The sequence below is a fragment of the Melanotaenia boesemani genome, chromosome 23, assembly GCF_017639745.1.
Source record: "Melanotaenia boesemani isolate fMelBoe1 chromosome 23, fMelBoe1.pri, whole genome shotgun sequence".
NCBI lineage: Eukaryota > Metazoa > Chordata > Actinopteri > Atheriniformes > Melanotaeniidae > Melanotaenia > Melanotaenia boesemani.
The window spans coordinates 8,412,470-8,424,402 of NC_055704.1; the positions used below are offsets into that span (position 1 = coordinate 8,412,470).

The following is an 11,933-nucleotide window of genomic DNA, read 5'->3' on the forward strand; positions in this document are numbered from 1 at the left end:
ATTACTCATCCATCTATCCATCCATCCATCTTTCATTAACTCATCCATCCATCCATCCATCTTTCATTAACTCATCCATCCATCTATCCATCCATCTCTCACCTCCCTCATCCATCCATCTATCCATCCATCCATCCATCTCTCACCTCCCTCATCCATCCATCCATCTTTCATTAACTCATCCATCCATCCATCCATCCATCCATCCATCTTTCATTTACTCATCCATCCATCCATCCATCTATCTTTCATTAACTCATCCATCCATCCATCCATCTTTCATTAACTCATCCATCCATCCATCCATCCATCCATCCATCTATCTTTCATTAACTCATCCATCCATCCATCCATCTATCTTTCATTAACTCATCCATCCATCCATCCATCTTTCATTAACTCATCCATCCATCCATCTTTCATTAACGCATCCATCCATCCATCCATCCATCCATCTCTCACCTCCCTCATCCATCCATCTATCCATCCATCCATCCATCTCTCACCTCCCTCATCCATCCATCTATCCATCCATCCATCCATCTCTCACCTTCCTCATCCATCCATCCATCCATCCATCCATCCATCTCTCACCTCCCTCATCATCCATCCATCCATCCATCTTTCATTAACTCATCCATCCATCCATCCATCCATCCATCCATCCATCCATCTATCCATCCATCTCTCACCTCCCTCATCCATCCATCCATCCATCCATCCATCTTTCATTAACTCATCCATCCATCCGTCTTTCATTAACTCATCCATCCATCTATCCATCCATCCATCCATCCATCCATCTTTCATTAACTCATCAGTCCACCCATCCATCCATCTTTCATTGACTCATCCATCCATCCATCCATCCATCTTTCATTAACTCATCCATCCATCCATCCATCCATCTTTCATTAACTCATCCATCCACCTATCCATCCATCCATCCATCCATCCATCTTTCATTAACTCATCCATCCATCTATCCATCCATCTCTCACCTCCCTCATCCATCCATCTATCCATCCATCCATCCATCTCTCACCTCCCTCATCCATCCATCCATCTTTCATTATCTCATCCATCCATCCATCCATTATTCATTCATCCACGTACTCTTCCTCACCTCGTCATCTATTCATCTTCCACCATCCTCTTCATCCCTCAGCCATCTCAATTCTTTCTCATGTCATCAGTTTTTTGGGGGGGAACTACTGATGTCCTAAGACAGACCCTCCACCCTGAGTGTCCTCCACTCAGGCTTCAATTTTAAGATTCCCTGAATGATCCAACCATAGAACTGTTAACTGTGTCCATGCTTTCGTTAAACCGGTGAACCCACATTGTTGTGATTAATGTTAAAAAAAATTCATAGCATTTGTGATGAAGGACAGAAATTATGCAAGTACAATCCCATGTTTTAAAAAGTTGTAAATATAAGAATGCAACTCTTAATCTTTTGTAAAACACATAAACCAACATTTCATTTCCACAAAAACTGAATATTTTAAGATTTCATGAACGTTACTTCCTTTTGATTTTGAAGACAAGAACACACACACAAAAAGAAAAAAAGATACTAAACACAGCTACGAAATCACAAAATGTGACTGTGCAGAAAGTGTGTGTGTATTTGTGTGCTTCCTGAAAATATGTCAGTGGTGACTGCAGAAGGCTGGGAAACAAAGAGCAGGTAGATTGATGATTGATTAGCTGTGGCTGTCTGGCTGACTGAGACTCATTGGCAGCCGTCACTTTGATGAATTACACCGCTGAGAAAAACACACTGCACTCTGATTACAGCCTGCAAGACTGGTGTGTGTGTCTGTGTGCTGGGTTTGATGGCCTTGTATATACCCTTTATGAGGGTGTGTATGAACCCTGCACGGGTGTGTGTGTGTTTATGTGCCCCAGCCTCCTTGTGTCTTTGAACTGCTCTGCAGGGATTGTTTTTAGTGGATGTTGCCAGTTTTGTTTCCGTGCTAATCCACCATCATGTCCACACACCCGAAAATCCTTGTTTAATATTCTGCAGGTGGAAGAAGAACATTCCCACATGTCTGCTCAAGGTCCTCCTCTGCTCGTAAACAGAGGCCGATTTGTTCATATTTAACTCATCCGATGACAGGTATGTGCGTTTCCACTGTCCCTCACCTCCACCTGTGCCGAGATGTAGTAAATAATTTATGCAGATGACGGCCACACTGTGTCGTCTGGTGTGGCAAACTGAGATTTGAGTGAAGCATCAAAATTATGAACATTTTATTAATATTTTCTTAATTTTGCAAATGTTTGCTGCAAGAAAAAAAAAAGACACTGAGTGTTTTCTTGTGATCAGAATACATTTTCAGTCACTTTCACAATAAATAACACTTGATCTAGTACACAATGATTGAAGATTAATCAGAATAAATTCATAGTATGAAAATAAAGAAAAATTGAAAGCAAGGGGATTGATGAATATAGAGGTTTTTTTGTTAAGTAGGATGAGTCTTTTAGGGATGAGGTAGATGGGGGAGGGAGGATAAATGGATGATGGATGAGGAGAGAGGTGCTCTTTTTTGATAAATCAAATCAAATCAAACTTTATTTATCAAGCACCCTTTCATGCCACAGGCAACACAAAGTGCTTTACATGATTCAAAACATTTATGCATATAAAACAAAACAAAGTAGGAATACATAACAATAGAAACACTCACCAAAATATTTCACACAGCTGCACACACACACACCAAGTAGCCTTCCCTCCCCATTCTATACAAACATGATTCTCTTATTTCTTTCTCAAACTGAATGTTATTAAAAATACTAAAGTGATAAGCATCTGGCCTGATGCTGCTGTGAGGAAACAATATCAGTGTCATGTGGATTCATCCACAAGATAAGAGTCTTTCTCTTCTAACCCTTCCAAACAAGATATTCTTGTTTAGTTTTTTTTTAATAGGACTCTCATGGACTTTAACATTTAACATGCTAACTGAGGCCTGGAGAGTATGAGATGTAACTCTTGGGGTTTTTGCTGTTTTTCTGAGCATTTCCTAGTTTGGCCTTCAACTGAACTTGCTGGGATGTCCACTCCTTTCTCTCTGTAGAAAGGAGGATTCCAAATACACTAAACAATCCCCTTTTTAGGTCCACTGTACTAGTTCTGTTTCGATCCCATGTTTATCTTCAGAACTGCCTCAATTCTTGGTGTCATTGATTCAACAAGGACTTAGAAACATTCCTGAGTTTTTGCTCCATATTGACATGACAGCATCACACAGCTTCTGCAGATTTGTCGACTGTACATCCATGATGGGAATTTCTCGTTCCACATCCCAAAGCTGCTCTATTAGACTGAGATCTGGTGACTGTGGAGTCCAGTGAACTCATTGTCATGTTCTAGAAAGCAGGTGGAGATGATCTGAGCTTCGTGACGGTGCATTATCCTGCTGGAAGTGGCATCAGAAGATACCACACTGCGGTCATAAAGGGATGGACATGGTCAGCTACAATACTGACATCAATACAACAACCCCCACGCCATCTGAAACTTTGATCCAAGGCAGGATGGATCCATGTTTTCATGATGTTTCCACCAAATTCTGAGCCTAGCATCTGAATGTGGAGCTGAAATAGAGACTCATCAGACCAGCAACGTTTCTCCATCTTCTATTGTCCAGTGTTGGTGAGTCTGTGTGAATTGTAGCCTCAGTTTCCGGTTCTTAGCTGACAGGAGGCACCCGGTGTGGTCTTCTGCTGCTGAAGCCCATCTGCTTCAAGGTTGGACGTGTTGTGTGTTCAGAGATGCTATTCTTGGTTGGAACCAGTGCTTATTAGACTTCCTGTTGCTTTTTTATCAACTGCCTTTAATTATCAGTCAAACAACCATTTTTATTGACTACAGATAATGTATAATTACTGATAAACTTGATTTAAAAATGACTTTTTAAGCAGAACGTTGCTGACTCATTTGAACTTTTGATAGTTTATCCTCTGTACTACACAGAACTAAATATAAAAGCTCTGAAAAAAATAAGAGACCACTGCTATTTATTCTTAAATCAGCATCTTTGAGTTTTACCACCAAACATGTAATTCCTGCACAAACACATCTCATTCTGTTTTACCAGGAGAACATAAATACCATCTGGCAAAGGGTTAAAACAACTCAACTGTGAACTGAAAGGGATGACTGCAAACTCATTATTCGAAGACCAGAGGCCGACATCAAGTGACCATCAAACCACAGTGGCAAACTGAGGCTGGTTAGAAGTGCACGGCAAGAATGGTTGGAAACAGGCTCCTACAGGCAAGACTGGAGTCATGCAAAAGTTGTCTTAATCCGTGAGAAGCAAAGACCTTGGGCTGAGGTCTTACTCCAGTCTTCCGCTGGACAGTAAAAGACTGAAGTAAGATCATCTTTACTAAGTCCAATTTTTAAGCATTGCCCGACACCTAGTTGTTTTATGGTTGCAAAGACCAGGAGAGGTCTCCAAACCAGTGTCTCACACCGACTGTTAAATATAGAGGAGGATCAGGGTCCTTCAGCAAGGCTGGAATCAGGCATGTCTTCGTGAAGGATGCATTAACAAGATTATCCTAAAAAAATATTTACTTCCTTATGCAAAGACTGTCAGGACAACACTCCATGTTACACAACCAGGGGAATCAAGGTCTGGATGGAGGATCTCTCCATCAAGAGCCTGCCATGGCCGGCTCAATCTCTAGATCTGAAACCTGCTAAAAACCTCTGGAATGGCATCAAAAGGAAGATAGATGGTCCCAAACCATGAAGCAAAGCTGAGCTGTTAGATTTTTGTAGAAAGGCTGGTATAAAGTTAGCAAACAGCAATTTGAGCAGTGGTCTCTATTTTTTTCTGGAGCTGTGTTTGAACACTAAAAAGACCTCAATTCACTCCTGCTTGTGATCCGGCATTAAGCACTGAATTGTGTATTAACATTTGAATACTAAACATTTAAAGAAATAGTTTTAGAAGAATTCTTTGCCAGAAGGAAATTTTATTTTGTGTAAATATGACTTTATACAAAACAGCTCAGACATTTTCTAATCTCTACAAGCAAATAAGAACAGACACAAAGAGGCTGGAGCACAAAATTCACACATAATGATGAAAAAGGCAGAGAGAAAAAAAAAAGTAAATGTGCTCTTTTACATACACGGCACAAAAAACTGCTCTAATACATGTTATTTTTCTTTTAAGGCACAAATTAAAAACAAAGCAATAGATTTTTTTTCATGTAATATTTGGTAGAGCTTCTCCCAAAAGAAAACTTTTTTGACACACTAGCAAATCTAAGAAAAAAACAAGGTCAAGTCTCACTCAATCTAAAAAAAATCTTGAGTCAAATTTTGTCTTTAAACATGATATTTTCTGAAATACATTGTTAAAAAAGATGAACACACAGATTGTCCTGGATCACACACACAGGTAACATGATGAAGTGCAACCTATCAGCACTTTATAAAGCGGCTTTAATGTCTCAGGTTCGCTCCTCAGAGATGTTTCATGGCTGCGACTTCTCACCTGTGTGAGTTTTCTTGTGATTTTTCAAAGAGGAGGTGCAGCTGAAAGCTTTTCCGCAGGTTTCACAAGAGTACGGCTTCTCGCCTGTGTGAACTCTCATGTGATTCCTCAGCCTTGCCGGGCGAATGAATCTTTTGCCGCACATGTCGCAGACGTGAGGCTTTTCGTCCGTGTGCGTTTTCATGTGTCGCTGCAACTTGGACGCATTCACGAATCTATTCCCGCATAATTTACAGAGGTAAGGCCGCTCGCCGGTGTGGGATCTGACGTGGCACAACAAAGTGTTACTATGTTTGAAGCTTTTTCCGCATATATCACATGAATGTGGTTTCACATCTGTGTGGATCGCCAGATGTCTTTTAAAAGCTGAGGGGTCGGTAACCGATTTCCCACATATGTTGCAGAGATATGGCTTCTCGCCTGTGTGGGTCCTCATGTGGAGCAACAGTTTATCGCTCCTTCTAAATGTTTTTCCACAGATTTTGCAAACATGGGGCCTCTCGCCGGTGTGGGTGCTCATGTGAAGCGCGATGGTAGCATGATAGTTGAACGCTTTTCCACATATTTTGCAAGAATATGGCTTTTCGCCCGTGTGAGTTCTCGCGTGGGCCAAGGAGCTTGACCTACTTGAGAAACTTTTCCCACACGTTTTGCAGAAGTGAAGATTAATACCCGTGCGACGGTTGGTCTTTTTGGACTTTTTGTAGGAGGCTTTTCTAGGAGTGTCATGGCTTACAGACTCCTTGTTGGTATGGCTTTCCACGGAAGTAGAAGCCACAACGGGGGTGTTTATCCCCTGCTTCAGCTCAAGCGGTTTTCTTTCTGGACTGCTGCACAGTTCCTCCTCTTCTTTAATCTGTACAATCTGGATCTCATCCTGATCCATACTTAGATGTTGCTGCTGGTCAAGATGAACCTCCTGTTTACTGTCATCTTTTTGAAGATCTGAAAGGACAAAGGGACACATTTGAGAGAAAAAAAAAAAGTTTTATCTATCCTGTGTTTTTTTTTTATGAACAAAAACATAGAAAAAGTTGCATAAACAGTATTTTAAATAAGTTCTTCTTTTAAACTAATATATGTTTTTAATTTGCTTTTATTTATCTTTAAAACTCTTCCATTATTTTATCTTACATTGAAAAACATACTTTTTAAAGTTGTCCTGACATGCTGCCATTTTAAAAGTCAGTTACCGTCTTAAATTACACCCCCATTCTCTTTCTGAAAACAAATTCTCAATTTAATGTGGAAATAAATTATTTCTTGCTCTGCATTTTATTTATCCTGTTTTTTTTCCTGATGTTATGGTATGTGTTTGAGCGTTTGTTACTAATTGTACATGTATGTTTTTAGTAATTCAGTGCATGTGTGTGATGATAACGTGTTTTTATTAAGTTTTATTAGTTACCAGGTAGCCTTGTAAGATCGAGCCAGGGACTACGGGTGAAAATTAGCCTTTTGGCTAACCCTGGCATATTCACACTGATTTTTATCTTTGTTTCTCAATATGTGCTGTCCCTGTTAAATAAATAAAAAAATGCAAAAAAAAAAAAAAAAAAAATGCAAAAAAAAAAAAGAATTACTTAATTAAAAAGTAAAAATAAAACATTTGTTCTATGCGAAGGTGGAAAGGCAAGTCTTTGCCATAAGTTTGATTTTCAACTTTGGGAACAATTAAAAGGTTCAGAACTTAAAAGCAAACCAGATAAATTAATAGCCCAAGACCATTAAGACATTAATTACTAAAATAACCTTAAGCTCCAGAAAGCAAACAGCATTACTGGTCACTCAGTTCATGTCCCTAAAGAGAAGTTTGCCTTGGTGCCCTCTGGGTGCCGCCATCTTGCTCCCAGCAGGAAAACAGATAGATGTGCTAATTCTATTCCTCTCACCATCAGGCTTTTAAATACTAGTGACAGAGCTGAGTGTGAGGTGTTACATGTGTTGTTTTTATCCATTTTTATCTATTTATTTCTACTGTTGCACTTTGTAACTCATGGTGAGACTGCTGCACTTTATGGCTGATATGTTCCATCCTCGAAACAGGCTGATCAGTGTGTAACGTGGAATATATCCTGTCCTTTGCTGCAACTTACATCTGCAAACTGAACTGCCCCATGGGGATACATAAAGTGTTCTGAATCTGAATTAAAATCAATCCTGAAACACATGAGCTGCATTAAAAAAATATTACTATTTGGAAATGTGCTTGTTTTTGGATTCATAATTGTGTTTTTCTTCCCCTTTTATTTAAAAAATGTGGGGATATGTACCATCATGACATCCCTGTCATGATTTGCAGTGAAAATCATGGTTCAGATCGCCTCAAGCAGGAATTTTGTTTAAAGATTTAAGGACTTTTCAGACTCTGTTTTCACCTTCATCTTAAGCCATTAATCTCAAACCTTGGCTCCAAGGGAGGAACACATGCACAACTCTGATAAGTGAGCTGCATGTGTGCAGTTTGTTCTTGTAGATTCATTTTCAATAAATTACTCAGGGTTTGGAGAGGATCTTCTGTATCCCTTTTAACAAAATAAACAAATAAATGAATAAATAAAATCCGTTATGTGAAAAAACAAACCTCACCAACATTCAACTGTCTTCTTGAAGCGATTTTCCAACCTCACTTAAAGAGTTTTAGTTTAAAATCCTTTTTAGGATTACTTTTTGCTTTCAATTCGACCAAAAATACAGTGGATGTTTCCACACCTGCATTTTGCAGGATGTCGGCTAACAAAAAAACAGCCTCGGTACTGGAAGGATCCTCAACATGGCGCGTACAAAACAACAAACGATTACCTCCATCAACACTTCATAACGTCTGACTGCAATTTCCAAACGATTCTCAAGTCAAACCAACCCCACCTGTTCCTTATATTATCATAAATAGGATGCATTCAACATTTTTAATTGGATGCAGAAAAGAATTCAGGTGCGTTGTACTTCCCATTAATCTACAAAAATAAATACAAAGCAAAATCCCTAATTAGGGTCTTGCACGAGTCGTATTCATTTATTTGTTTTTTTTTTTTTAAATAGCAAAATAGTTTTACATACCAATTCTGTGTACCTTTACTTCTGGTTTTAAGACAACGTCCAGTATCCTGCGCTGACGAGCGATCTGCTCCTCACACTGACCGATGCTGTTTTTAAAGGCAGTAAACGTCTCCTCACCCGCAGCAGACAAACGCTGCCGGATAAAATCCCTCCAGGACCGAACCGAAGACATAGCTGTCTCACTCCCACACGGAAAGAACTATTAGTCTGCGATACGACTACAACACTGTATGACTACAATACCTATGGTCAAAACGTTCTGCAAGCTAACGACACGCCTGTTTCCATCCACTTCCGCTGAATGCCACATTGACAAGTTCCGGTAGGGTTTGTGAATAAATGTATAGTTCCACCCCCAATCCCCGTGTTTTTTAAAAATACTTTGTTTTATCTTTTTTAGAGAAAATAAATGTAACTACTGTCATCTTAATTTGTTATTTATTATGCTAAGAAACATTTGCAACTTTTGTAAAAAGTAATGAATAACCGTAAAGCTCCGTTGTCGTCTAATATAATGAGGGTCTGTGGCTCATACAATATTGCTGAATTATGGAGCCAGCATTATTATGAGCTGTTTAACTGTATTAGAAGTGACACCTTTGTGGCTGATGATGCTGATTCCACTGAGAACATATATGTCAGTCCAGATGAAGCTACAACAACAAAACAACCAGGCTTGTGGGGTTGATCACATTACTGCTGCTGAAAGTATGCCAGTTGTAAGGTGGCCCCTTTCCTCACCACCTCCTCGTGTTTCTCTGGATTTATTCAAACATGGCTATGCCTGTTATTAAAGACAAGACTGGTCAATGAATAAATGAAATTAATGAAACTTTATTGCCATTGCAACAGGTGCAACAACATTTTTTTCCAGTACAAACCCATCCAAGAATAGACAACAATAACATATAGAACAAACAGGATCAGGCAGACTAAGGCAGCAGCCGCCGTGCAGCGCGCCATTTTCACAGATAACATGAGGGAAAGAGTAACGGGATGAGGCTGGAAAAAAGGCATCTCTACATTGGGCCTTGACGGGCCCAGTGTACAGATACAAAAAAAACACACCTTGGTACATGAAAGCACATAATTCAGACATTCACAACATAAGAAACACATTACAGGGGGGGTCTCCCAAAGCAGCTAAGGATATTTCGGATTTCGTTCATCAGCGTATTGGTTGTGGGCCTAATATTCGGTTACTTTCGGGTTAAAATGTGTCCCAGTCCATCCCTGTCCCACAGTGCTTCAATAACGTTGAGGTCTGGACCCTGGGGTGGATTCGTCCATCCATCAGAATTGACTTTTTTGCCCATTTCTTGTGTCGTTTGGCATGCCTTTGCCTTTTCTCCCTGTTTCTTTAAGAAGGACTTCTTGGCAGCCACCCTTCCATGGAGACCTTTTCTGATGAGACTTCACCCAACAGTATGATCAAGTGAGGGTCCAGATGCATCTCTCAGGTCCTGGTTTCCTCAGACGTTTAAGGACACACTGCACACTGCGGAGTTTTTCCAAGTTAGGGTTAGGGGTTTGGGAATCACATTGCTGCTGCTAAAATCTGTCAAACTGTGTTATCTTTGGTGTTTTTCAGAGCTCTAACGAAAGAACAAATGAAGTGTCTTTGTGATATCTGAATGATTTATGGGACAGTGAATGACTTTAGTAGGCTGCAGAAAAAAAAGCCTGCAAAGAATCTCTGAACAATTCATCATCAATTTTTCAGCCATGCACATAGAACAATTAGACATTTTGATGGGCAGATGATCTCATAACAAAAAATGCATAAGGTGCTATGTTTTTGACAGTAATATTTTATATGTATTATGAATATGATGTCACTTTATGTCAGGTTATCATCAGTACCTAGATGATGCAATATCCCTTGTTTGTGATGTGAAAAATGCTCAAACAAATAAGAAAAGACTCCAGCTGAAGGGTTTTAAGCTTTAGTATCAGAGTTCATCATCAAAGTTATTAGAGAGTGACGAAAATTCAACAGTCATAAATCAGACTGAGACACAAAGTCACACAGAATTCACCAGAGGCGTCGATTCATTTTCCTGTAAAGCTGAGGTTCACACAGAAACTTTAATAGAAGAGGAAAATGGAGGTTTAAGCTACCCGGTAAAGAGGAGAACTGAAAAGAGCTGGTTCTCTTTTTAAACCCATCAAGACAAAAATCTTCCTTTAAACCCAAAACTGTCCACTTAAACCTTTATCTGTCAATCTCTGGATAAGTAGGACATAAAAACAACTAATGAGAGGTTAGAAACATCTGCTTTAATTTGAAATTATTAGCTTTGCCCTTATGAATAAATCATCTTTCGTTTGCCTAGAAAGTAATAAAAGAGCATGTAAAAACATTGCTCCATGTCTTAATCAAATTTAATGAAAATTAATACATTTAAATTAAAAGAAAAAAGATACTGACCCCCAAAGAAATCAGAATGTATTCAAATTATTGATAAAATTAAATTAAATTAAATTAAACAAGTTGTTGAAACACCAGAGTAATGCAGATGATCTATATAATCTGATGATCTGCTTATTTTCTGCTGGTCTTTTTCCCCCATTTACATTAGATCTAATTTATTCTATAGAAAAAATATTGTGCATATGTTTAAAATACATGTAATGTTGGTAAAAACTCAAAAATAAGCATCAAGATACCTCCCTGGCCATTCGTCACATCCAAACAAAACCTGCATCCTCCAAGACTTTTCATATTCAGCTGATTTTATTTTATTTTATTTTATTTTGCCAGGATGTCCTCAGGTAAATTTTATTGAATAATTTTATTCATAAATTTAATTCATTCAAAATGTTTGCAGAATATTTAGAAAACTTAGAAAATATTCACTGAAATTTTGCAATGTGTAGATCTGCTGCAAATGTAGAAATATTATAAACCCAGGGGGTTTGTTTTTCTAAGACTGAGTGTAAAGCTCCCACTTGCCCATGGTGCATTTTCTCAGCTTAAACTGTTGCCCTCTGGAGGGGTTTTAAAAGGCCTCTGGCAAAAGAGAATATTTACTAAAGTTCCTCAAATGCAGCTGGAATCTTAAACACAAAACTCCAGACAGGTTTTCTGTTTGGTCTGTTTTACTCCCACTTTTTTCAGTAATAATATTTCCGCCCTTTTCTCAGTTATGTCCAACCCATCACAACTGGATGACACCAGGCCAGATGTGTCGCCACTCAAGAGCCAGATGTTGTTCCCTCATTTTTATTTAACTCATTTGCTGTTCTTACTCCACTGAGAGTCAGATCTGGTCACGAACCTCTAATCGCTTCTGTTATAGCACCTGTGTCCCTGATAACAGCTGATGTGAGAGCTGA

At 39.0% G+C, this 11,933-nt stretch overlaps 1 protein-coding gene across 1 annotated transcript; it reads right to left on the reverse strand.

The window, feature by feature from the left end:
• Positions 1–4,976: 4,976 nt before the first annotated feature.
• Positions 4,977–8,908, reverse strand: LOC121635123 (zinc finger protein 2-like). The gene is made up of 2 exons (XM_041978191.1): positions 8,595–8,908; positions 4,977–6,479 (listed from the first exon to the last, which is right to left on the reverse strand). Exons 1-2 carry the CDS (start codon positions 8,764–8,766, stop codon positions 5,515–5,517), a joined length of 1,137 nt encoding a protein of 378 aa, XP_041834125.1. The 5' UTR covers positions 8,767–8,908; the 3' UTR covers positions 4,977–5,514.
• Positions 8,909–11,933: the final 3,025 nt, after the last annotated feature.

Bases quoted from the DNA above. Each gene is read 5' to 3' on its own strand.
- LOC121635123 (XM_041978191.1), bottom strand. From the start codon at position 8,766: ATGTCTTCGGTTCGGTCCTGGAGGGATTTTATCCGGCAGCGTTTGTCT. The intron at 6,480-8,594 runs GTATGTAAAACT...TTGTCCTTTCAG, and splicing joins AGTAAAGGTACACAGAATTG to ATCTTCAAAAAGATGACAGT.